Genomic DNA, 27,941 nt, shown 5'->3' with positions numbered 1-27,941 from the left:
AGGCACACTGAGACTGAAACCCACTTTGCAGTGCAAGACCCACAAGCAGGACTCCGAAGCCGGGAGTAAAAGTACCAACGATATATTGGAGCTCGTAAAGGAAAGACAAGAACCCATATTCTGCTTTCAGTACTTTTTGGAGCTTCAATATACAATCAATTCGATATTTGGCTATAGTCAGTTTATCTGGATATAGCAGCCAAGAAAAGTTGGTAGTACACTCTTTGGAGTTTGGTCAGAGTCGTTTTATTTGACATTTGCTTGTGGAAGTGGACACTGCTCTAGAACTTGGGATCGATTCCCGACACAGTCGGGTCTGGACTTGCCATTTACAGTTTCTGCCGTCGCCCCTTGCTGAACGTTTTGGCCCGAACATTCTTCGATGACAACATGAAGACTTCGAAAGTTGCCTCCTGAATCCAGCTCGAGGAATTGTGGACCTTTGGATGGAGAGTGTGCACTACTAGAACGTTCTTGAGGTACGGTAGTAGCCTATTCTATTGGTTGATTCCTTTTACGTGTTTTGTTGCTTTGACAGTTCAATATTGTGCTTGGTCAATAGTGCTTGGTGAAATAGTTGGTATTCCAAGTACATATTTATTTTTGTCTTGATGTGTTTACATGGAAGCTTATGTGAGGAAACCTGCTAGACTTTGGGAGAGTTGAGGTACTGGAATGTTAGCATCAGTTTAGTCAGTGCAGCGCCGGGCGTATTGAGACTCAGTCGCTGTACATGGTGCTGAACAATAACCGTCTGACTCGGTCGCTGTCCATGGTGCTGAACAAGGAAAGTCGGGTTCAGTCTAAAGCTCTGTCAAAGTCTTTCCGTTTGTCTGCCGTCGTCCTATTGGTGCATTATTGTGACTTCAGAACACATTATTGCAGCAACCTGCACATTGGATTCATGATTAGCCTACGAGAACACGACACAACATGAGGAGCTTTATGCATGTGAAACAAGCATGCAAATGCAAATAAAGTTTCAACAGGTCTTACACGTATTGCTCCACGTCCATTAGGGTATTTTGTAGGAGCCAAGGAACTATCATTCCACCTTGTGAATAGCCGTCCAGATCCATTTGGGCAGCACGGATCCGAACGGTATATGTTGCATTATGTGATCTCAAAATATCTTCTACATATCAATGATATCATGTAATTACTTTACCCTTGGAGATACTGTATCAACTTGATGACTCCACTGTAAGTTTTCACTCAGCCGGGCAATATTTCTCAATGTCCCTGCGCACTACGTTTCATTTCATATAGTGTTACTTTACAGACACGGACACAGACAGACATCATGAGAAACCGTCTGCAATGAGCTTGTCAATTGGAAGTGATTTTGATGACAGCGTGAAGTTGTATCATGTTTATCATGAATGTCAGACATAAACAATTCTGCCGTGGGAGTGGTCATCTATTGTCATATGTTAAAAGCAGCAGAAGGGTATATGCATTGCATTCATCAACAGGTTGCTCTACCAAAGTTTCTCAGTCTTCAGTGGTGGTTCCTTTTAACGGTTCAATATTTCCAACTGTCATGGTCGTACCCTGCTGAACTCTGATGAATCTCTGAATTTGATTTGAGTTAATAATGTCTGATGAGAGCCTATCATTTGATAACGCAGCATTTGCTATTGCTTGAATAAAGAATAGCACATACTGTATAGCAATGATTTCATGATTACCATTTCAGTCTTTGTTTATTCAATGACTCTGAAACTAGAAGAACACTTCATAATCATCAAACGGTGTCTACTGGCTTTATTGACCTTCCCAATGCATGATGTCAGTGCATGTTGTTTTGGCATGACTCAGCATTCATGTCAGTGCATGTTGTTTTGGCATGACTCAGCATTCATGTCAGTGCATGTTGTTTTGGCATGACTCAGCGTTCATGTCAGTGCATGTTGTTTTGGCATGACTCAGCGTTCATGTCAGTGCATGTTGTTTTGGCATGACTCAGCGTTCATGTAATGCTTTGGAACTTAAGACACATGGGATGACTTGTTTTCAAATCAAGATGTTCATTTGCTAACTGGCTGCCTGCTGGTATTGTACAGCATTCACCTCCAAAAGTGCATTTGGAAAACACACACACACGTTTGCCACAGAAACTGAACAGACTCTCACCATAGGTCTCCAAAACAAAGGGGGACTTTTAGAGGCAGTAATGCTTTATAATGTGAATAATTAGGATACATGTGTTAAAGTGCTAACAAACAAGTCAGCTCTCATAGAAAGACACAGAGGGGGTACACTTGGATGGAAACAGGCATATTTAAAGGTTGCCAAAAGCTGAGTGACATTCAGTGTGGGAGAGAGCCTTTCTCTCACACCCATCACAAGTGGGTCTAAGTAGTAGTCTATGTAGTCTTGGGCTGTGTTGATTTTCCTCATCAGCGCCCTTTTTCTTGTGGTCTCACGTGAATTTGTAAAACGAGAGTCAAACGGCCACAGAGTCGAAGGGTGGTGCCCTGCATGTGCCTGCCTTGGCTTGCACATGGCACGCAATTGAAAAGATACAGCGTGAGCCATTTCATGAACTTGATGGCACCGAGCGCAAAGGGTCTTTGCTTCCTTCAAGTTTTTTACTTTTGTCATGAAAGTCAGCAGAAAGAGAGCAATCTTACAGAGAAAGGACAAAATGGGGACAGGAAGTAAAAATGACCTTGCAGCTTGCTTTCTCTCATCTTTCCCTTCTCCAACCTCTGCACAAAAAGATACAAAGTGATAGAAGATTTGGGGATTTGCTGGCCACCAGCAGCAGCTGTGTCCTTCATCTGCTGCATGTTACCTTTTCAGAAGAACCAAGGAGATGTCCCTGTGTTAATACAGTTCATATACAGATTACATGCAGTGCAGAGTAGAGCAAATAACAATGTATTGTCTGTGTGGCAATATACTATGACTAGAACTTGTTTAGAGCTTGACAGCCATAGGTAAATACACTGTCAACTGATCTATGATTGCCTTCAAAACAACAACATACAAAGGGTAATGGTTTCTATGGCAGCAATAGAACTCCTAACACCCCCCCCCCCCACACACACACACACACACACACACACTTACTTTCTCACAGCGCTCCATTTTCATTAGTCATGCAAACAAATGGCCCTTCTGCCTTAAAGCACTTCTTCCATCTCTGCAGATCCCCTGTGAAGTCTTGAATCATTGTACACCTTCAACATGTTGTACACAGTCCTAAGTGCACATTCACAGAGAGAAACAGGAGTGTTTTTCACTGGGCTGTTAGCGCTGTTGGATACATGGTGTTATGCAAAGCACATCATCGTCTCTTTGATGAAAAGTGACACTTGAAAACTGTGCATCGCAGCACAAACAGAGAGCACCTGATGGTAATTTAGCCTTTTCCCCTCTTCTCAATTTTACAACAATATGCACCAAAAATGTATAACAGCTGTTGCCATAACTACCAACTGCTGACGCCGAGGCTGCCTGCTTTTGCAGCAATGTTGTTGTCAACAGCAAGATAGAGCGAGAGAAGGGGAGTAGAGAGGAACTATAAAGAGAGACAGCCGGGCATTTTTCCTTTCTCTCCTCAGTTTTCGCCTCACCAGAAGCCCGTTCATGGAGCTTCCGGCTGGTATCTGGGAGGCAGAGGGAGGAGAGAGAGTGAGAGACATGCTCCCACACAAAGCATAGGTCTACCTCAGAGGGAGGGTATAGGAAGGAGGCTTTTGCAGAGCGAGATGGACGGGGAAAGGAGTGATAGGGTCTAGCTTTACAGGATGCAGGTGCACCGCCACTGAGAAAACAAGGGAAGGAGGAGGCCTTGCTGAAGTTTTTGCAAGCATTTCATGTTTTTTGGTATATCACTCTGCACCTGGTTATACGACTTGTTCCTCAACACACCCCAATAACGTAGCCAAGACTTAGAAACTTACTTGTAATATTTGAATATTCATGAACTACTCAGCATCATTTGGTGGATTAATCCTGTTTCAGGGCTTCTTTGGACGTTAATCAGTAGCACAAGAAGACTGGGCTGCCACAGTGACACATGGCAGGAAGAATAGCCTTGCCCTGCATGCATGAGAAAGTTGTTGCTGAGCAACAGTCTTCTTCTCTCCTTATTCCCTCCTTAGCCCCCAAAACGCCCCAAACCCAAGTAGCCATAACACCTAGACATTGTGCAAACTCATCAAGTATAAGGTGCCACATGAAGAGTCCAGCACAGGGACATTGATCTTGTGTGCTCTTTGCTGCAAGGCCAGATAGGGGTATTCATATACGTGACTTGACAGATACAGATGTAGGATCTTAATTGGAGCCAGTTTGTTACAGAAGGAAAATAACATTGGAGCAACAGGAAATGTGAATAATTATGTGGAGAGTATAAGTGACTCTAAGCGTTGTCTGCAGTTCCCAATGGCAACGCGCTGGCACAGACGTCAGCCTGACGCACACTGGTTAGCGTTTAGTGGCACATTCCCGTGTGTGGGAGGAAACAGTGAGAGAGAGAGATTGAGAGAGAGAGAGCAGAGGCTAGCCCGCTGCGAAGGACTGTAATTGCAGGTCCACACACTGTTATTATACTCTGGACCCTCATTCATTTGTTCACTGGAGAGATCTGATGCTGCACAGAAATGCACAGTAATGCTAATCACAGGCTCAACACTCAAGTGGGGATAAATGTAATCAGAGGGCCAGGATTTTTTTCATTTCACCTTTATTTATACAGGTATGTCAATTAAGTAAATGAAGACCAAATATGTATTAACAATGACAACATGTGCAGGTTGCAATGAGTATAATCATCATATGAAAATCAAATATTAGTTAGTTCTGAAAAATTCCTGAATTCACCATTGGCACGAGGTTCATATTGGTAGGTGCTGATCAGAGAATTGTTACACTTAGTGACCTGTCATGTTTCGTTTTTTTGTCTCCCCTTTATCCAACAGACACATCTTTGACACATGACTGTCTGTCTGTCCCACTGAAGCCTTTGAGCCCCATCCAATTTCTCAGAGACTAAACCAACAAGGTCCAAGCAACCGAAGTCACATCGCAACAAATTGCATAAATAGAGGAGAGAGAAAAGAGTGAAATCGATTTGTGTCCCCTCGAAACGTCCTCTCAAAGCGACCACACAATGACGTGGTCACCTCCCCAGTCCGGGCCCTTAGTGGCCCTTTTGGCCCTCCTTTTCCTCGGTTTGACTTCCAGCGTCCCTTCCGGCCCGGCCTCTGATACCTGCGCCACCCTGGAGCAGAGCCGCTTCTTCGGGCTGTTCTCTTCGACCGCCAACCTGCCCTCCACGCCGTGCTCCTGGACCCTGCAGAACCCAGACCCTCGCCGCTACACCGTCTACATGAAGATCACCAAGCCCACCGACTCCTGCCTGCCCCGCCAGGTCAAGACCTTCCAGTTCGACTCCTTCATCGAGACCTCTCGCACCTACCTGGGTATGGAGAGCTTTGATGAAGTCGTCAGATTGTGCGATGCTTCAACGTCTGTAACCTACCTGGAGTCCAGCAAGCAGTTCCTGCAGCTCCGCAAGGTGGCGCCAAGACACGGCCTGGAGATTGTGGAGGGAGAGAGCAGCGGTGAGTTCAAGGCCGAGTTCCTGGTGGTGGGCAAGAGGAACCCCAGTATGCCAGCCTGTCAGAAGCTGTGCCAGTGGCTGGAGAATTGTTTGTCCACCAGCACCCATCTCAACCCCTGCGGCATCATGAACACCCCCTGCCAGTGCTGGGAGACCCCCGTCAGGAAGCCCGGCGGCTGCTACCGCGGAGGCGTCTACCTGGAGAAGTGCACCCCAACCCCCCGAGACACTGGACGTGACATTGTCCGCGACGTCGAGATCATAAGTGAGTAGAGTTACCACCATTTCATCTGCTCATTGTGTTATGCTCAATGTCCATGGCTCCACATGTTTGTTTTTGTTAAGAGTGCAGAGTCTAGACTAGATCTCCGTCTGGCTGATTGGAGACATGTTCCCTTGGAAGCACAATATCCTCAAGTTGATTCCAACTCATCAACCCTACCTCACTCTCCATGTGGTTGAGATGCCCCCCCCCACTCTCCTTTGCTGATATAGAGAATGTGGGGTTCTGCTGAAGATGTGCTTTTTGCTGCCCCAGTATCATAAGGCGTAAACGAAGGGTGTTTATTAAGAGACTGTGGGGCTCCTTGGCTAAATGGTCAGATAGCTCCCACTGCACATGTGTTAGCTCGCCTTTTTGTTTTCTTGGATGGCGGACATGTTTACTGGCTCTTTGCTGAGGGATTGTGGGATGCGAGAGATACACACACAGCGCACACAAAGCCCTCACAGTTAGCTTGCACAGGAAATCGAAGTCAAGCACTTGCAGTAACCGTAGCAACACACAAGCCTTGCACACCATGCTTTCCAGGATGCTGGAAAGCAAACGATCATTTCAAATTATTTTTTTAAATCTGGTATGGCTTCTCACAAAGAGCTGTCCTTGTGCATTTCTCAGCTCCCTGACATGCACACTAATTACCCGTTTCCGTTTTTACATCGAAATCCTTAAGAAAACTTTACCTGAATAATCAATTTACATTCTTACTGAACTGTAGCAATTTCGATATGTCAGTTTCTGCGCAGTAGAATGAGTTCAGGTCCTTCAGCCTATTGACTCCACATCTACGTACCAGTCTCATCCTCAGTAATTATGTCTCTGGACTTGTGTGTCATGTATCATGTATGCAATGTGCCTCTTCTCTCCCGCAGAGGGCTGGAGTGGGTGGGGCCGCTGGTCTGAGTGCAGTATGGAGTGCGGGGGTGGAGTCCAGGTGCGCAGCCGAGCCTGTCAGCCAGAGGATAGTGTGTGTGAAGGCGTGGTCGAAGAGGGGCGTGCCTGCAACCCTCAGCCCTGCATTGGTGAGTCTACCTGTCAATCTAGCTGTCCGTCTGTTTTCTTGTCAGCCTGTAACGCCCAACCTACTGTCTGCCTTAGTGTTGATCTGTTTGGAAGCAGTTTGAGTTTCAGCTCACTAACCATCCTTTACCTCCACAGGTCAAGTGCGCAGCCGTAGCCAAGCCCTGGCTTCCATCGTCGGCCTGAAAAGAGACAACGCTGATGTTCCTGTCACTGGAGTTGTGGCCCCTCAAACAGGTGAGACATAAATTCTAGGGGGAAAATCCAGTTTTAGGAATAGTTGGAGAGGTGTTTACAATAGCATAATAACCAGTATAAAATTGTCAAATTTAAGATACCGGTAGACCATTTGCAGAGTTCGATATATACCTTAGATATACCATATACCATATAACAAGTGTTACGGCCGCCGGACCTTCAGCGCTGACTCTTTGACCCCTGACCTTTGTAGTGGACGCTGCTGCGGTTGCAGATGAGTGGTCCCCCTGGAGTGTGTGTTCAGTGAGCTGTGGAGAGGGCTGGCAGGCCCGCACCCGTTTCTGTGTTACCTCCTCCTACAGCACCCAATGCACCGGCCCCCTCCGCGAGAACCGGCCCTGCAACAACACCATGGTCTGCCCCGGTAAGTGGTGGCTCATTTACCGGGTTTAGGGTGGTGTTTATTGTGTGCATGTGTGTGTGTTCCTCTAGACAGGTTGGCAACTATGGTTAAGATCACAACTCCATCTAGTGGATAGCTCATGAAATTGTCCCCTCCCTGAACAGTCAACACCCAAAGACACTCAGTTACTTAAAATGAATTCATATTTATTTTGCGGGCAAATGAACCAAAACTGTAAAAATGTATGTTTGGTGACATGGGCCGAATTTTTCCTCTTGTTTTCAGTTGATGGAGCTTGGGACGAGTGGTCCCCATGGAGCCTGTGCTCGTCCACCTGCGGCCGTGGTTACCGTGACCGCACCCGCACCTGCAAGCAGCCCCAGAACGGAGGAGAACCCTGCAAGGGACCCATCAAACAGACCAAGTTCTGCAACATCGCAGTCTGCCCAGGTTAGTCTTATTGCTTACTTAATTATGATGTGTGCCATTTAGCAGACTCTTTTATCCAAAGCAACTTACAACAGTGAGTGCATATATTTAAGTATACGTGACCCTAGCGGGAATTGATCTCACAACCCTAGCACCATGCTCTTACCAACTCAGCCACACAGGACCACTTACTTACTCATCTTAATGAGTATATATTTGTCAATGGGTTAGCCTTAAACACCCTCACTGACCCATGTGGGAAGAACTCTGACCGACTAAGATACTTTCACTTTCAAGGCTTCTCTCTTCCCTCCTTCCTTTCTACCCATCCTACCCATTCTGACTATTAGTGGTTATCTGGGGAGTCAAATATTAGTTTGACGTCACAACTGATGTACTGTATCTGCAGAACAAATGCCTGCAGGACTTAGTCATGGGCTGTACAGGCAGTGAGTAATACACTCCTCACTCACACACAAACATGTAGGAGCTTCAGTTCTCTCTCTCTGTTGATACATACACACCGCCCACTGACAGTGAGGTGAGTTAGTCCTCTTCTCTCTCACCTACGTACATAAATATTTCATTCGTCTGGTACTTAGATGTTTTTGTAGATATTATAACAATGGCTTTTCATTTGCAATTCCATTATTCCCTTAGCAAATGACTGATTTTCTGCCGCTCCTCAATACAGCTGAGTTGGTTAATTTAATGTGCCTGGCCATGTAGTTTTATACTGTGGACAGCAGATGGCAATAGGCTCCACCAAAAGATGGCCGCTGTAAATGACTGTCATAACTTTGGGAAAATCTAATTTCTAAAGCGAATATATATTTCACCTGAAATTGAAGCGGTTCGGAGGACAAATCATCTTTAATAGTCTATTCGACCCAATAAGAAAACACTTACTTTGGCTTCCAAAATAAATATTTGGGAATAGCCAGGAAATCTAAAATGTCATTAACCTTTTTTCTCTCTTTATCCATTAATAATGATTTATTCGATTTCTGACAAATTGTCTTGCCCTTTGGAAAACTGTTATCTTAGAAATTAAATTCATGAAATTTAAATATTACTTTTATACATTTTTTCAAACGGTCTGTCATGTATTTTCATCAGGCCAATTTTCCTCCTTGCCTACCCAAGAATAGACAAGGAGGACAGTGCTTAGAGCAGAATTAAAAGTAAAGTGTTGCACTGAATCAAGTGCCCCATCCATTCCCATTAGAACAAAATAAAAAAAGGTTCCTGCTCACCCGTTTAGGCTGAAGGGCTAACTTAACGAGGTGGAACTCTGTGAGCGATGGAATCCGATGTCCTCTAGAGACTCCTGAATTAGGCCTGCCATCCTGTGTTGGGAAACATTGTCTGCGTCCTAAATGGCACCCTGCTCCCTATATAGTGCATTACTTTTGACCAGGGCCCATAGGATAGCTATAGGGCTTTGGTCAAAAGTAGTGCACTATTTAGGGAATAGGGTGTCATTTGGGACGCATCCATTAGAAAAATAGGCCCATCACCTTTCTTCCCATATGATACATTGTATTAGGCCTATGTTGACCTGCATTGAGCAAGCAGACATTTGTCTCCCTTAAAATACACTACACTTGATCAGGCTCTTATGCGCAAACAACTGGTGGTTTTGTGCGTCATTTGAGGAAGGCAATTGGCATGGGAGCCTTTTAGAGTTAGAGACATCTGCAGTGGTGCACGAAGGACAAAACAGAACAGAGTTTGGTCCTTCACTGCTCCTCAGTCTCAAAGTAGGACATGTTAAAATGTTAATGGCATCTTTGTGCCATGAGGATTACTATAATGGCCCGAGGTTTGATGGTGTCCCAATTCTCCACCTCCCTCTCTGGTTCCCTCTAGTGGACGGTGCCTGGAACGAATGGTCTGGTTGGACCACCTGCTCCACCTCTTGCTCCAATGGCACCAAGCAGAGGACACGTGAATGCAACGGACCGTCCTACGGAGGTTCGGAGTGCCGTGGTGACTGGCGTGAGACCAATAACTGCTTCCTGAAAGATTGCCCAGGTAGATAGCTTGGCAGCACCGAGTTTGAAACGGAAACTTATTTTGTCATAGTAACTCTTCAAATACCAGTTCAACCAGTTCCAGGGGTAGTCTATGGGTGAAAGGCCACTGCCTACTGGTCAGTCTGTTCAGGGTCAAGGGGTAACATTGTGTTTTGTCTGTCTCTAGTTGATGGACGCTGGTTATCATGGAGCTCATGGGGAAGCTGCAGTAAGACCTGTGGTGGAGGAAGCCAGCAGAGACAGAGGATGTGCGAAGGACCTTACTTCAGTGGAGAGCCTTGCCCTGGAGAGAGAGGAGAGCTGAGACGCTGCAACGAGAAAAGATGCCCAGGTCAGTGAGTCAAAACAAACATGGCTGACATACAATTCAGTGGTTCAACACAAAACAACAGTATTCAAATACAACTTGACCAGAGAAAACCAATAAATACTTTGATTCAATGCACCAAAATATGGAACCAAGTCTCCCTCTCTTCTTTTCAGAACCCCATGAGATCTGTCAGGAGGAGACCGACGGTGATGTTGTGTGGAAGAGAACCCCAGCAGGAGATATGGCTGCAGTGACCTGCCCTATAGACTCCACCGGTACAGAACATTAACACATGGAGCACATTATCTTTTATAATACACACATTTACTTCACTTCCGTATACATGTACTTCACATGTTTAAGTAGTGTAATCCTCCCTGTGTAAGATCATGCTGACCTCCAGTACTCCGTTGTATACACAGGCATGATCTTGCGCCGATGCACCCTTGGCGCCGTAGGCCTTGCTTATTGGGAGAACCCGACCCACATCAAGTGCATCTCCAAGAACTACCAGGACATTTCCTTGTTGGTAAGTTGACCACGCCAGAAAGGAGTGTCTTGAGATGTATCCTCCAACAAGCCTGCTAGTTATGATCATCTGTTGTTGGATCACACAATTAGTAGTCAAACCTCGCAACTCTGAAGACGTTGCCCTTAAAGTCATAAATACAAAACCCTTAGAGATGGGGCTCATTACAATGATGGATACCTAATATGATGATGGTTCAAAACACATCTCCACAGCCTGTGATTTCCCAGCGGTGTACTCAAGCTACAGTGTATCAGTACACCAACTAGAGTATCAATGGCCTAGTGTGACCTCTCTACTTACCCTCCCTTCCCATAGGCCCAGCATGGTGTTGATAAGGCTCAGAAGGGCCTGATGGCTGATGGGACTTCGGAGGTGATCTCCCGACTGAGGGCCACCTCTGATGAGGGGACCAAGTACAGCGGAGACCTGTTGTCCATCATGGATGTACTCAGGAACACCACCGAGATCTACAAGGGAGTCGGACACAGCCTGAGCAATGCTGATGTGGAGGTGAGCCAGAAATACTGTGTTGCTTTTGAATTAAGCATTGAAAATAAAATTGTAATGTGTATTGTCACTCACACAGAGTAAGCTATTCATTTTTGCCATGTGTATGCCGTCACACTCCTCCAGCAAAGTATGATTTGGGCTTTATCAAGTCTAACACCTATCGCTCGTATCTCCTTCTCTACAGAACTATGCCCAGACAATCAGCAACTTACTGAAGGAGGAACATCATGACCAATGGGAGGAGGCACAGCTGGTGAGTGACAAGTTCTGACAGCAGTGGATTTATGCAACGCAACATATGAATAGGTGTGAGTGGATGTTTGTATGACTGTGTAACTGAGAAAAAGAGTGGAGGGGAACGTTTTTGCAACTGTGTGAGGGATGGAGTGGAGAAGAACGTTTGGTCTGTGTTGTTGTCACTGTCGTTGTGAGAGTGAATGGGGGGGAAAGTTTGGTCTGTGTTGTTGTCACTGTTGTTGTAAGTGTGAGAGCGAATGGGGGGGGGGAGTTTGGTCTGTGTTGTTGTCACTGTCGTTGTAAGTGTGAGAGTGAATGGGGGGGAAAGTTTGGTCTGTGTTGTTGTCACTGTTGTTGTAAGTGTGAGAGCGAATGGGGGAGGGGTTGGTCTGTGTTGTTGTCATTGTTGTTGTAAGTGTGAGAGTGAATGGGGGGAAAGTGGTTAGCCGGTGGTACCTCATTATCACCCCCCCAAAAAAAACATTCAGTTCCCAACTAAAGAATAGACACCATAGGAAGAGCAGAACACCCAGAAACATTTTTGAATATTGATTAAAAAGGAAGAGAACATGAGTCATATCAATCCACAACCCCTTGACTTCCCTCACACCATCCTATACTGAAGATCGTGTTAGGAGCACGTTTCTCATAAACAAGGATAGCACACTACCATACTATTTAACTCATGTCTGTCTCACATGAACCATTACCAATAAGGGATAAGTAGAAATCCATGGAACTTTTTTTTAGCATCTTATGCTCTGAATCAGACGTGCCTCTCGTGAATTTGAATTGAATGCTCTTGGCGTTTTTATCCCATATTTGTCATAACGTTTTTGCAATATGTTGATTTTGACACTTGAAAGATGAAAACCCTGTTCAAGTAAACTGTGGCCCCCCAGCCTCGTGGATAGGATTACGCAGGTTTATTATCTACATGGCTAGAGAAAGGTAATACATATATTAGTTTAGATAACTCAAGTCACTAATCAAAAGGCCCGAATCTCAGGGAACAAAAAAACGTGCGTGTCAAATGGAAGATGAACTGATTATGAACTAGCAGTGTTTCAGTTAGGAGAGAGTTAACGCTCGGGGCAGAGGGAAAGAGCGAGGCAGGCAGGGAGAATCTCAACGCCCACTCTCCAATCTGTGCATCGCCATACCAACCCACAGACCACGGCCGTTGTCAAGAAGGGACACGTACACACACTGTACATTGTGCAATATGCATCACACAGATGTACACACACCTTTCGCCCACATCGCAATTGTTCTGCGTCAGAGAGACGTAAGAGCCTTCCCTCTCTTCCACAGCAGCCTGCTGCCTGATGCCCATGTATGGCCCTCCGGAAGTTCGGGGGCTCCACTGTGGATGATAGTTATTTTCACTGCTCAGGGACATTAGTATTGTAAAGGAATGAAACAAAGTATGAAAGGAATTACATATGCAGTGCGGTATAAGGCCTATACATGAATTGTTTCTCTATATGCACAGGTTAGATAAGCTATGCTAATACCCTCTATGAAAAACGAATCGTCTCCCAGCCGGGCAAAACTGGCATTGTAATATTGATGCAATTTCAACCAGATATCAACCAGTTCTGGTTAGAAATGGGTTGTAATGACGTTAATTCAACCGACTTCAAACCCTCCCTGGATGTTTAGGATTTATTTTATATTCATTGACGGTCTCCCCCCTCCTCCCTTATTCCTTCTCTCTCTCTCCCTCCCTCCACCGGTCTCTCCTCTAGATGGGCACTAACATCAAGGAGTTCTTGCAGCTCGTCGAGGACTTTGTGGACATGATTGGTATGCAGATGAAGGACTTCCAAGACATTTATGAAGTCACCGAGAATTTAGGTGAGCTACACATTTTCCCTGCCAGCTGTTCTCTGCTCTTACCCCCTGAGATAACGATGATTTGTATTCACCTTTATCCGGCCACAGAGTGCATCAATCTTCATCATGTCACAAGAGAAGTTCTAGATTAGTGGGGGGAAATGCGTCTGATATCACTATGACATTTCGGCAGGCCCATTAGTAGCTATCCATCTTCAAGATAGCACAGAACCATAGCATCGAAATATGTACAAATAAAAATATATATAAAAAAAAAAAAATGCACATGCTTCGAAGATAGTAAAAAGTAGAAAACAAGTGTAGAATAACAGTGAAATGCTTACTTCCGGGTCCTTTTCCAACAATATGGATTTAAAGATTTAAAAAATTTATATATAGAAATAGTGACACAAGGAATAAATACAAAGTGAGTAACGAATAAAGATAAAAAATAACATGGGTATACACAGGGAGCACCCAGTCGATGTGCAGGGGTACGAGGTAATGTTTAGCTGGACGCTATGATGCAAAGCTTCACCCCATCCTGCAAGTTAACAATCATGTGGGAAGAAGCTAGTAGCAGATTGGGTTTTACATAAACTCTCAGAAAAGACACACTGTCCAAACTGTAGAACTCACGCTTCATTTTTCTCATTGCGTCAGCAATATCTTGCCATGTCGTCTTGGCTACAGCAAAAGGTGACATTCACAATCGCAGTTCACACAGGATTCAGCAGCAACTCCTCCAGACAGTTAAAGACGTGACGCATGAAGCCACAGCTGCCCTCAACTTGTTCAGGGTTCAATGAATTGATTCTTCACTTCCCAGACCCTAACGGAGTCAATGTATCCTATACACAACATGTATTCCAGGAACACTCTTTGACACAACATCTTATATCTCTTTGTCTCCTCTCCAGTGTTGAGCATCCATAAGCGCCCCACAACCATGACCACCGACTTCACCTTCCCGGTGAAAGGCTGGAGAGGCATGATGGACTGGGTCAGGACCTCAGAGGAGAAGATCACTGTCTCCCGTGACGCTCTGTCCATCGACCAGTCTGGTGAGAATGGCATACATACTGTAGTTAAAGAGTGTACATTCACAACCACTGATGCATACACAGCTAGTCTGCATATATAAATGACATGCATGTATTATTTGTTTAAGGAAACAGATAGAAGACAGTAAAACAAACAGTTCTACCAACTCAAAAAGTCTCAGAAGCTCTTGTCTGTTCCTGTTGACGTCTACCATTTTCTTCTCTCCTAGTGAAACAGCGGAATAATGATAATAATTGTGGGTTTTGTCTTTTACAGAGGGCACCACTGCATTTGTGACCGGGATCATTCTCTACAGAAACCTCAGCTCTATCTTGTCCTTCCAAAGGTATCCTTCCTTACTGAATGACTGATACTGCTCACTTTGACAGTGCCTTCTAGATATACAGTACCTTGAGGAAGGTAGACTGTCCTCAATTGAAACCTAAATTGGGCTAGGACTCAGTGACTTACAGACATATGGTTACTCACGGTGAAAAACAACAATATGCAAATCATTTTAGAATTCCCCTGAAGTAGCCAGCCATTGATTGCCATTGAATCAACTACCGGAATTAAACCTACAGTACTTTTTACAAAACTGTGCTTTATTTGACCAAATGTCCTGTCTCTTATCCCTTCAGTAACAGCACCGTCCTCAACTCCAAGGTAGTCACAGTTGTGGTCAAGCCCACCCCAGGCCTGCTGTCCCCCCCAGTGGAAATCGAGTTCCCCCACCAACATAATGTAAGTTTCCCCTGGATAATGGCTCTTCAGAACTACACGTTTTGAACAAGCATCCAACATTTGACATTTCCTGTACACTTGCAGTGCCGCAATTACTTTTTAAACCACAAACTTCAGAGTTATATATTTAAGTTGCATAAATAAACCTGCGCCATTATGGTAATGAGGAGTGGCGTGAAAGTTAGCGTGAAAGAAACGTGTGATGGTGGTCAGCACCATGCTGTTGCATCTCACACATATGGTGGTAGATGGAGGACTCCAACTGTGCTTCGATTGGGCACCACACGCATTTCCTTCTTCTTAGATCCTTACCCCGCCTTCTCTCTTTTTTCAGGACACCATAAATGAAACGTGCATCTCCTGGGATGAGAGTGAAACGTAAGTGGTGACTAATGTTGTTTACATCCCGTTTGTGTATTTCCATTCATAAATGTCCATGTTTTCATCATTTTGTCAACCCATTTGGGGATACTTGATTATTCCTGCCAGCTCAAAGATCCATTCACTCCTGCTTCTGTCATTTTATATGACCATTCACCCTTTAGCTATATAAGTCACTGTGATGCAGTAGTGTTGCATCTCTTCTAATGTCAATCATCTCTACTAGCAGGGACAGAGCATCAATAGACCATGTTGACATGACCCATCTCTCTGGGCTTTATTGGTAGCAGCCTCTCTCATCCTCAGAGCCCCCTGTGACACCTTTCACTGAGCAACAGGTCATCAGGATCCATTCATACCACACTAACTAGAGAGGGACACAACACAGAGGCAACATTGACGTAAAGTTTCATTCTAACCATCCAAAGACAATGGCAACTCTTCTTCTCCCATCTCTCCCGTTGTCATGTTGTCCTTTTAAAGGTTAACAGAGGTTAAAAGGAAGTGAAACGTGAACGTTTAAAAATAATAATTTGATGCATTTTAATGCATTACGAACACCCCCTGACATTATGTTTACCCCCAGCTCTGGATCTATCACCGTGGGGCTTAGGGTGCATGCATCCTAAATAGCACTCTATTCCCTATAGAGCACACTAATTTTGACCAGAGCTCCATAGGGACTATTTTGGAGGCAGCCAGCCATACATTTACATTTAGATTTGTACACTTGTAGATCACAGATAAACACTGCAATGCATTCAACTGAGGCCCTTATCCACATCCGAATCCCTTCCCACCTGAGAAAAGCAGCCCAAGTCGAAAGAGAGAAGAAGAAAAAGAGGAAGGGGAGAAAATGTAATTAGCTCATACACTTTCAGAAGGGAGGGGGTACGTGCCTCCAGCTAAATTAGATTAATTTTGGACAGCGGATGTGATTAATGCCTAGATGGAGGGAGGAGAGGGGGGAATGGTAGAGAGGGAGAGAGGGAGAAGCCCTGGATCAGAGTTTGGGTCAATGTTTACTCTGTGGAGCAGCACTTGTTTGGTTTTGAGGCAGGCTCATGGGGGAGATGCCATTATTCTACATGTCAATCCACGCCCAACTGTCTATGCTATGCTATAGACACACAGATTGAGGCCTAGCGCTAAGCTAGGCTAGTCTAGAGTCAGTGTCCACCTCTCAGTGAGATGCTATTAGCATTAGATATTAGACATAAGACTCATTCCAAGCTAACCTACTCTGTCTGATCCCCATTCGAAGCTACACAGTCAGATATTTACAGTTAAACAAACCTTTCCATGTTCTCCCCCTGACACTCACAACATGTGAAACACTGTGAGGTGGCAAGATCTTCTACTGTACAGTGCAGCCTGATAACTTTACCCCCATGTGACATAAGGATTTTGTCATAGAATATGTGACGCGCTTGTGTATCATCCCTCATTCTTCCATGATGAGGAAAAGGGATTGATGCTGTCTGGAGATGGCTGACTACAATGTATTTTAGTGGTCATTGATGACAAGACTTTGCCCTTTGTCTCAATACCTAAAACTGGATATACTTGGATGAAAATCCATAGTTGCCATCTTAACTGAGAGTTAACATCATACACCGTAGATATTCAAAAGGTTTAGAGAAGACCCTATGGCAGTCATATAGAGGTCATGTGGTGAAGTGATTCCCATGCACAAACCATAAGGCCATGCATGGTTTAGCAGAAGGGCACAAATGAAATCCATTCTCATCCACAGAAATTCACTCATATTTCTTATTTTACTCATACATTTGAGAAAGTCTGCTGGAAGAAATGGATTCTCTTTTACAATCTCCTCTTTCAGTATATTGACGATAGGCTTGTTGGGGTTCTCCAGTGTCCACCATCTCATATATACTACTGCTTCTGAAAGATAGTCAAAGAATATAAATTAGACAGATAATTGTTTATGTTTTTGGTACAGCATTAGCAACAATAAAGTGTTCATCCCACAGCAGAGCCACCATTTCAGGTGTCAGAACTACAATTACAGAATGAGACATAGTCACTCATTATAACAAAACAGTTTGTCTTGTGAAAACAACAGGTTTGTTCTTATATCATTACAGTGTAATAAGAACTTAGATTTGGATAAAACTCACACACATATCACATATCATAACAATCACGTATTAAAAATATACATTCTCATGGTAGAGCATAGCACTTGCAACGCCGGGGTTGTGGGTTCGATTCCCACGGGGGACTAGTATGAAAAATGTATGCACTCACTACTTCTGCTAAATGAATAAAATGTTAAATGTACATTTCAAATGACCATGCAAAACTGAAAGACCTGTGATTTGCTACTACAAGTGTTCTGGGCATATTTTATGTGGTCTTATTATATTCTACAGTGACAACTGTTTGGGATGTAGAGGAATTGATTTGAATCATTTCTCAGAAAAATGTTTCCTCACTCATACATAACCCGCTGTTCTCTTTCACTCTCGCCCTGTGCAGTTCTTCGCTGCTTGGATCTTGGTCTGCGCGTAGCTGCAGAGCGGTCCCTGTTGATTCATTCAGAACCAAATGCGTGTGTGACAGGCTCTCCACCTTCGCCATTTTAGCGCGTCTAAACCCTGATATGGTAAGTGATGCGCCTGTTTACCGTGTGTTTCTTTCATGTTAATGTTCGTTTTGTGTGTGTGGTGACAGAATGAGATGTAAACATAGGCGTTGTTTTTTCGAATGACTCGGTTTCGCGCTGCCAGCTTCCTCGTCTTTGTCTCGGTGCAGGTGCCATTGACCATAGTTTTGATAGCCTGGTGATTTTAACGATCAGATAACTGTGCAACATGTTGATGTCCGATAGAAATGGCATTCAATATGTATCAAAATAACTGTCGAATAATTGTGATAATAGGCCTAGTCGTTACATTTTAAAGATGGTTTTCAATACATTTTCTTAATCAAATATGTGGAAATGACATATGCCCGTGTCTGCATTAATAATCGGAGGCAATGCTGTGTAATTATTAACAATTGAATGAAATAGATCAATTCAAGTTGAAAAACATAATGCTAAATGTTTTCATTGTAGCCTACAAATAGAGTGAATAGCTAACGTTACAGGCATCACCTGAACAATGTGTATGATATTCAGGCACTTAGGCTTATTAATCATATCAGAATGTATTCTACATATCAGAAACGTGTTTCCATTAGATCAAGTTTCTTAATTCATAAATTTTGGTTATTCAAATTCATAGGGAGTTGCATTTCATAGTTTTCACAGCATGCACTGACTTGGTGGAACATATACTTTGATTAGTCTATTCATTTTATCAATATGTATAGAGCTCTATTGCGCAAAGGCAATGTATAATTTACCCCGTTTAGATTGTGCCTCCATAGCGGTTCACTCTCTAGTTGCCCTGGGAACGACTTCTGTGGTGCAAGCTCATCTGTGTGATTTTTGATAACTGGGATATTGAGGAAGAACAACCCCCATCCCCTCCCCCTATACAACCCCCCAGGTCAGAGATAATGGTTTACCCATTTGTGCAGTGTTGGTGCTGAGTTTGCTGCAATGAACAAAACCACAGTGACAATCAACAGATGGGACTTGCTATTACAATTCAGAGAAACGCATGTGTCTCTCGGATCGCTTTAATTGCGCATACGATTATCTTCCGTTCCACTGCAAATATCACATACTAAACCGTGGTGGGCCCAGCAGAAGCATGTCTAAGCCTATACAAAAGCACAGCCAGTCAGTATGCTTGGACTGCATGATTCTGCTGTATCCAGCGGAAGATGCTGCCAATCTGAACATAAGAGATGCAATCTGGGCTTTGTTTGTCTCTAGACCTGTTGTCATCATTTGATTTGTCTCTGTTGTCAGCCTGGAAAAGAGAAAGGCAGCTACAGCGCCCCCTGTGTTTGTGAGACAACATCAAAAACCAGCCACCCCTACCCACCCCCATAGTCAACGGCCAGCTACGCCAATCATTTTGTCCCCCAAGGGCTGCATCAAGTCTCTCTGAAAAATGGCAAAGATGCTGGCCAATGAGAGGCACACCTTTGGTTGTGCATTGACGGTTCCACCCGCCCCACCATCCTTTGATGTGTACTATAGACATTTTCAATACTGTCCCTCCGCCTGCCAGCTGTATGGGAGAGGAGAGAACAGCCAGACACTGCAGTGTTTCCGCTCTCATTTGATAAGGTCTGCTTCCTGGACCCTGCACCAATGAGAACGTGTCTCGGACACATGGTCAAAGAGGCAGGAGTGGCCCACCTAGTTAGTCAGTGAAGATAACCTTGACCAATGGACCCCGATTAGAGCTGTGCGCACTGGGTAATCAAGCCTTATCACAAATGAAAATGCGCACTTAATAGGCACCATAAAGACTTTTTTGTTGTTGTCCTGATTCTAGGTTTAGGAGAACATGGGAACATTGGGATTCCGTCAAGGGCAAACTCAAGACAGGTTCAATTACAGTTTCATTCAGTAGCCCATGTCTAAAGGCTGCATCAACCCATATAGACAGATAGATAGGGAGGGATATAGTGAAGCTAGCATACTGCTGCCACTGTTCTATTTCTCCCTGGCATTAGCAAAAGGTAGAAGCAAAAGGCAGTTCAGCGCACCCCTTCGCTGTCTGCCATCTGGTTTGGAAGCCTCTGATGTAGTTGGATAGATTTCGAAACAAATTTGCTGTGCTAATTTAGAATTTGGCTGCCTTAGGTGGTGTTTGACAGCTGTGCAGGGATATGAGGTAGGTCCACACAGAGAGCAGATAGCGACAGAGACAGCCCTCCAAGGCACTGCATTCATCCCCATTTTAGCCTCTCAGACATTATCTGCAAGGCCAAAGCCTTAACCATTTTACCTTTCAACTTCAAAGTGACGTCCCAAGGATCCCAGATAGCCAATTTATTATCTTCCTCAGCATTTAGCTCGCTTTATAAGTGCCACAATTCCTAACCCCTATCAAAATGCCTAGTTAGAACTCTTCGCTTATGAAGAAGGCTTCCACCTTGGGTTCCTGAACACGATGCGTCCGTGTCTCATTTGCACCACGGTGATGCAGATTAATCTAAGGTGTTCAATTAACTCAACCCCCACAAAATATATCAAAGCAGGGGGACGGTAGGCGAGGCAATAAGCCCCAGCCAGTTAGCTGGCGGGTGCGGGTGGGGGGCACTGGCTTCCTCTCATCAGTATTGGTGCCCTCGTGGGCCACACAGGTGAGTCAGCAACAGGGCTAACAGGGGCGCGACATCCTCTCCCGTGTGCCCGCCGCCGGGAGTTCAGTGTGCCAGGGCTGTCTGAGACAAAGGTGGGCACCTCCGACGCTGTCAGAGACGTGGGAGGGCAGGAGGTGTCAGATTAATGCACAGGATAACAGCCCACCTGGCCACTGCAGGGAGGGGTGAGAAGATACTAGGCACACACACAGACACAGTAAAAATCCCCTCATAGAAAGACACAACAGCATATAAATCTATGCAGATATCAGCTTGTAAGGGTGGGTGGAGATCCGTAGAAGGTTACTACTGCAGCTATAGCGCCGCTGTCGCACCACAATGGCAGGAGAAAATAACAGCAAGCCACCATGCTGGAACACCCAGGATATTTCTCTCTCTCGCCCTCTGCTTAGTAGCGGGAGATATATGTTCTTGTATCCTTCTCGCCTCATTTGCTGGTTCAAAAGCTCAATGGGGAAACGCAGTGACCTCGGGCGAAGTCTCTGGCTCGCCGCTTCATCTTTCTGACACGTTCACCTTGGGGTCACCTTGCCTTAGCAGTGGCCTAATTGTGCCATTCAGTTGTCTGCCTACAGGGAGCCGTCTGCTGTTCCAGATAGCGCAGCAGAGAGCCTGCCCACAAGGCTCACTGCTAGTGTGTGTGTGTGTGTGTCGTTGTTCATTTTCTGGTGTTAGCCTTTTTCATGTGGGTGTGTTTGCTGGTGTGCACCGTACTAAGGGAATGCGCTGTGTTTTCTTGTCTTCTCTTTACAGAACATGGATAAGACTCTGCTTCCCTCTGTGACTCTCATCGTGGGCTGTGGGGTCTCCTCTCTCACCCTTCTGCTCCTCATCATCATCTATGTCTCCGTCTGGAAGTAAGTGCCCCCTGGAAGCAAAACCACTATTAGACATTTCAGTAATATCATATGTTTTTGTGTGAGCAACACTCTTTGTCTTCCCCCCGTCCTCACTCTCTCCATTTCGTCCTCCAGGTATATCCGCTCGGAGCGCTCAGTGATCCTCATCAACTTCTGCCTCTCCATTATCTGCTCCAATGCCCTCATTCTGGTTGGACAAACCCAGGCTCGCAACAAGGTAGGGCACAATTCTAACCAATCCCCTCTCTTCTTTTTCTTATTTTCTATGGCTTAGACTGACTTCCTGCTTTGAGGCCTTGGGGATTAGCCGCACCACTGACACCGTTTTTTTTCTCTCACTCTCTTTCTCTCTTTCCCTCCTTCCTTCAGGTGGTGTGTGGTGTGGTAGCTGCCCTCCTTCACTTCTTCTTCCTCTCATCTTTCTGCTGGGTGCTGACGGAAGCATGGCAGTCCTACATGGCTGTCACGGGCCGTCTGCGCAACCGCATCATCCGCAAGCGTTTCCTCTGCTTGGGCTGGGGTACGTGCCCTAATAAATGGCTTTCTGTCTGTGTGCCACTGTGTCTGTGTTTCTGTCCAGAGAAACATAATTGCTAGAAAGGGCATCCCCATTAAAAGAGTAGATAAAGTCATTCTATTTGTATGAGTCTGTCAATGTGTCCGTCGTTCCTTTTCCAGACTTCACCTAATTCCAACCATCTTTGGACATTCTTAACTGCGTGTTTTCCTCCATCTCTGCCATTTTGTCTTCTCATTCAATCCTAACTCTGTTCCTTCTCTCCCCGTCTCTCGTATAGGACTCCCTGCTCTGGTGGTGGCTGTGTCTGTTGGATTTACCAAGGCTAAGGGATATGGCACCGTCAACTAGTACGTTGAACCTCAGTCTGTCTCTTCCTCCTCACCTCTCTTTCTTCTACCTCTCTCTCTCTCTAACTCCCTTACCCTAGCTCATGTAATAATTGTTCTTGTTCTGTCTGTTCCCTGTAGCTGCTGGCTCTCTCTGGAGGATGGACTCCTCTACTCGTTTGTTGGACCCGCTGCTGCTGTTGTTCTGGTATATATCCCTGTATTTCTAAAATATATATATACATATTAAAACCTTCAAATACTTATTAATGAATACTTTACCATGCATTCTCTTATGACATATAGTAGTTAAACCAATGGCTACCCATTGTTAAACATACTGTTAACCACAGTTAAACCCATTGCTCACTACAATTGTCTCACTCATCGTGTCTTCAACTTCTTTTGAACAGGTGAACATGGTAATTGGTATCCTGGTCTTCAACAAACTGGTGTCCAAGGACGGCATCACCGATGTCAAACTGAAGGAGCGAGCGGGAGCGTCACTGTGGAGCTCCTGTGTGATCCTGCCCCTGCTGGCCCTCACCTGGATGTCCGCTGTCCTGGCCATGACCGACCGCCGCTCCGCTCTCTTCCAGATCCTCTTCGCGGTCTTTGACTCCCTGGAAGGGTTCATAATCGTCATGGTGCACTGCATCCTGCGTAGAGAGGCAAGCGCGATGTTTTCCAGTGTTATTTTCCTATGTTTTGGTTCGTATTGGAGGGTGTTCTGAAAGGGTACGTCAGAATGTAGCTGACTGTTTGGTCATTCTGCCACTGTTCTAATAGGTCCAAGAGGCAGTGAAATGCAGAGTTGTTGACCGTAAGGACGATGGCAATGGAGATTCTGGCAGTTCCATCCAAAATAGCCACCACACCCAGCTCATGGTGAGTGTCTTTGGTTATGCTTGTGTCTTGAATGAAATCATTATGAATGATTGAGTCGTGTGTTTTCAATGCACAAGTGTTCAATAAAGACTAAGAAAACCTTCTCTTTGTATTTTTTTGCAGTCTGATTTCGAGAAGGACGCTGAATCCAACAGACCTGGTGAGCGTCTTTCCTTTCATTACCTCCCCCCTAACCATTTTTCCATTCACCTACTTAATTGCCCTTTCATTCCTGAAGGGCATAGGGCCTTTATTTGTCCATTTAGAATGAAGATATTTTAGAGGCATGTTGCTACTTAAGGAAAACATTTCAGCACAGCCTTTTGATTATTTCTGAATCTATTATTTACATTTGACCATCCTTTCAATCAATGTGAATCAACAGACATGCCCAGCATGATTGCACTGTAAGTGCACCCTCTTACCCATTTGTCCCCACCCCTTCCCTCCTCTTTATTCTAGGTGGTATGAACTCCTCCTGTGAGGAGAAGATGCCCCTCCCACCTCAGCTGCCCCTCCCCATGAGCTCCAACTTCCACACCCTGCCCTCTCACACCATCAAGGCCCACATGCAGGCCGTGCCCGAGTACTCCAGCCACACCCTCACCCTGAAGAGGGAGAAGAGCAGGCTGCATGGCGGCATGGACCCGTCCTCCTGCGGGAAACCCATTTATGTGTGCGACGGTGAGCTCTTCCAGCAGCTGGATGCCGACCTGGCGCGTGGCCAGGCGGAGGGGAGCTGCCCCGACGGTAGTGGCTACTTGCTCCTGCCCAACACCACCTCCACCCTTCGCAAGGCCAAAGAGGACCCGTCCAAGTACAACATCAGCGTGGAGCAGCTTCCACAGACCAGGCTGGTTCATCTCAGTGGGCCCTTCGCCGAACCCCAGGCCACCTTCGGACTCAAGACGCTACCGTCCGACCGGGTCAGCGTGTCCTACTCGGAGAGGGACTCACCCATCCAGAACATCCACAACATGTCCAGCGAGTCTCACATCACCCACAGCAGCCTGGGAGACACCTTCGACTCTCTGAACTCCATGATGTCCAAGAGCGAGACCATCTCCACACTGTCCATGAGCTCCCTGGAGAGACAGAAGTCCCGTTACGCTGAATTAGATTTCGAGGTATGTGTCTTTTTGTAACCAACAAAAAGTTATTATACAACAAATACTGTATTATCAGGTTAATAGCACATCTATAAACTTGTAATAAACATGTAATAACGTCAAAGAGCTACATTTAAGCAAACTCAAGTGCATGTTTGTATATTAACCAATAATCTAGAAAGAATTCATCAGTAGCCAAATTAAATTTCTCTAAAATTGAGTCATTTTGTGCCATTTGCTGACCTACTATTATATTCCCCATGTGTCCTGTAGAAGATCATGCACACAAGGAAACGTCACCAGAACATGTTCCAGGACCTCAACAGGAAATTACATCACGCTGAGAAACAAGACAGAGAGTCCCCTGCTTCAGACAGCAAGGTAAATAATCATATAGAAATCTATTTAACAGTGTACATAAAGATTCACATACAGTTATTTTATTGAAGATAAATACAGTAGAAAATAAATGGGTAGTCGCTAGGCTAGACAACGTTAACCAAAAGAGTGAGAGAGACCATTCCAAGCCGAGGAACATCTTTTTAATCAGATTCGTCATGCAGAAATGCTGAGTCTTTATTTACATAAGAGTATTGTTCTTGACGAAAACTTGACCTCCGCAAACCACATTGACCTCAGAAAACCCCTTTGACCTCAGCTGTTAATTGCATTAACAGTCTTTTAAGATAATTACTTAAAACGATGCATTTTTATCTTCTTCCTTACAGTCTGTGAGATGGAGCGTGTCCTCTGGAGGAAGTGACAAAACAAACCACAGCGTGAGTCCTATTACCCATACTGGTCTAACTGACTGAATACACCTTTTAAGGCATTTTAAATAGGGCATACTCTGCATTGCAATGCACCACTAGCCCCCCAGTATAAGAGGAACAGTTTATCCACATTACACAATTATATTAGGATTTTTAAGTTACGTTAAAGGTAGTTAGTTAATGGCTAGTCGATTGACAGTTGTTGGAATAAACAAGGAATAGGACAATGAATGACCATTGGTCTGCCTATCAACCAGATTCACAATTTTCATAAAAATATAGGTCCAGCTTTATTGCATTGAACGTACCAAATCCAATGTGGGTTTATTGATGACACAAATACTCATGGCCTTCCACTTTTCACCTCATCAGGACAAGCAGCAGCAACAGGTGGAGAGACCCTGGGATGGGGTCCAGAGGACGCAGCATTCGCCGCCTGCCTGGGTGCGGAAGGACCTAGAGCCCCTGGCCGTGTCGCCCTTGCATATGCAGCAGGTGGAGTGGGAGAACGCAGGAGCCACCATCTCAATGGTCAGCCAGGACATCATTGACCTGCAGACGGAGGTCTGAGAGGATGAGCCTGAGATTGTTCCTTATAGTTCAAAATCGGTCACCTATTCTATTGGTTTGGGGAGAAGAAGAGCCATGGATCCACATGGATGGAGGAGAGGAAGCCAAGAACAAACAAGTGAAGAGAGGTGGGGGAAGAGAGAGCTGAGAGAGTGCTGAACCCAGAATCCATGTCTACAAACCCTCAACAAGAGAAAGATGAAGAGATGAAAGGAGGGAGGCTATTGTGTTGTGTCATCAAGATTTGTTTTCCAGCAAGGACATGATAATGAGCAACACTAGAGAAGCAGTGTGATATTGACTGGCGGTTAGTATCAGATAGTGACGGATGGTTCCAAGGACTGGTTCTGGTTCTGTTTGTGGTCTGACCACAGAGGTTTCCTTTAATCTTCCGACTGGGCTCAAGAGAGGTGTGGTCGACATGGTTAACATGCGGTCAACAGGCCACTTCGACTCGTTTAAAACAGTGAGTTTCACTCTACCCCGGAGCTCTAACCAAACCGAACATTTGTACTTTTGTGTTTGCGGCCAAGGCATCTTCCAAGTTAGCTAGGACAAGGCAAGAAGAGACAACTGGACTCCCATCAGACTTGGTGTCTGACTCAACGCTGTGGTTTATGGACACACCCTTTAATTGCTGTGTCGTAGCTATTATTTTCTCGCTTCGCCTGGAAGTGCATCTAAAGAGCTTCAAAGACTCTTCCAATGGAACTCTCTTCTTGAGACTATGATGCCGACACTGGAGACAAGGCTTGATCATGCTTACAGAGCAGAACATTATTATTATCATTATCATGTTATTATGTTATTATCATTATTACCTGTATTCTGTTTTATTGTTTTAGCATCGATCTCAGTTTTCATCTTACTACCCACGAATTTACAGTTTTTGTCACTGTACTCTACATATCATTATTTGATTTGAATTGGAAACCCAAAAGGACTGCATAGCATTCAGACAGTCAGCATGTTGGTGGGAACCCTGGTTATGCCTGTGTTCTGCCTCCGCAGCACATGACAGGCACCTGGAAGAGCATCAAGCTGTTACAGGAAGAGCAGTGTCTTCTGGGAACTGCTGAGCGGCATCATTAGGAAGTGTTGGACAAAGACCATTAGATTCCCACCTCCAGTTCACAATAAACAAGAGCCCCGCTATTGGACCTCTTCTCCATCCTGCGACACACACAGCCTTGCAGAAAGAACTCTAGATCCCAGGACTATACGCTGTGAGGCACTTGCCAATGACATGGCTTCACTTCCGCAGTGCCAGCTACTAAGGACTCCAACACAACATCCTTGTGTTTTAAAACCATCAGTGTGAAACTAGTGCAATATGATGGCCGCTTGATGCTCAAGCTGCACTGATATCAGAATTATGAGGCCGGTTTTTCTTAAGATGTTTCAATACTCTTTTATAACATGTTCCTCATATTTACAGAGCATACAGATACTTTGTTGTATAAGAAATATGTATTAGTAATGAAACACATTCATTCAATAGAGGTTTGCTTGTGTTCCGAGTGAAAGCGCAAGACTACAAATTATTTGGAGGTCTGTGATTAGTAGATTATTCTAATTCTAAAAAGCAGATGTTATATAGAATTAATAATAGCCTATAAGAATATATCTAAAAACAGTGCTTCAGGATAACTGTTTTGACTCCATACATCACTGTGGAGTAACTGAACCTCATGTCTTCTGTAATAGTGTGTTTTTGATAATCTTGTCAATATTGCACTACAGTATGTGCCAAAAATCTTTCCTGTCCCCCATTTCCTTCCTAGCCATAGTGCCCCCCTCTTGTTGTAAATGTATAGTTTTGAGAGCACAAGATGAATGTGATTTTTTTCAAATAAAATAAAAACATATCTATATTACTACATGTGAGCTGTCCTTGTTGGTACCTGAAATGATGTTGGCACTGGCATGGTCTTATTTACCTGAATAAATGAAATGATTTAGCTGGATCTGGCACCCCACAACCCTTAGCCTGTATATTCACTCACATCTACTAGAGCATGTCGATATGGACAAAGGATTCTGTATATTGACTGAATAATCATGATAACGATTAAAAGAATGAGAAACGGCCCAG

At 44.7% G+C, this 27,941-nt stretch overlaps 1 protein-coding gene across 1 annotated transcript; it reads left to right on the top strand.

The window, feature by feature from the left end:
* On the top strand, nt 1–27,723 carry LOC139554443 (adhesion G protein-coupled receptor B1-like). The gene is made up of 30 exons (XM_071367246.1): nt 1–479; nt 4,935–5,843; nt 6,731–6,880; nt 7,017–7,115; nt 7,330–7,500; nt 7,765–7,929; nt 9,781–9,945; nt 10,114–10,278; nt 10,431–10,532; nt 10,680–10,786; nt 11,105–11,299; nt 11,484–11,552; nt 13,288–13,396; nt 14,296–14,439; nt 14,696–14,765; nt 15,061–15,163; nt 15,498–15,541; nt 18,047–18,173; nt 21,554–21,657; nt 21,775–21,877; nt 22,030–22,180; nt 22,458–22,527; nt 22,648–22,714; nt 22,920–23,177; nt 23,296–23,394; nt 23,518–23,554; nt 23,857–24,521; nt 24,777–24,884; nt 25,232–25,282; nt 25,649–27,723. The coding sequence occupies exons 2-30, from the start codon at nt 5,126–5,128 to the stop codon at nt 25,844–25,846; spliced, it is 4,614 nt and encodes a 1,537-aa protein (XP_071223347.1). The 5' UTR covers nt 1–479; nt 4,935–5,125; the 3' UTR covers nt 25,847–27,723.
* The last annotated feature ends 218 nt before the right edge of the window (nt 27,724–27,941 follow it).

This window comes from Salvelinus alpinus, chromosome 26, assembly GCF_045679555.1.
Source record: "Salvelinus alpinus chromosome 26, SLU_Salpinus.1, whole genome shotgun sequence".
In the NCBI taxonomy this organism is placed as follows: Eukaryota; Metazoa; Chordata; class Actinopteri; order Salmoniformes; family Salmonidae; genus Salvelinus; species Salvelinus alpinus.
This window is presented reverse-complemented; position numbering and strand designations above follow the sequence as displayed.

Coding starts and splice junctions, on each gene's coding strand:
- LOC139554443 (XM_071367246.1), top strand. CDS start 5,126: ATGACGTGGTCACCTCCCCAGTCCGGGCCCTTAGTGGCCCTTTTGGCC. Junction 10,787..11,104: donor ACCAGGACATTTCCTTGTTG/GTAAGTTGACCA, acceptor CCCTTCCCATAG/GCCCAGCATGGTGTTGATAA. Junction 22,715..22,919: donor CCGCTGCTGCTGTTGTTCTG/GTATATATCCCT, acceptor TCTTTTGAACAG/GTGAACATGGTAATTGGTAT.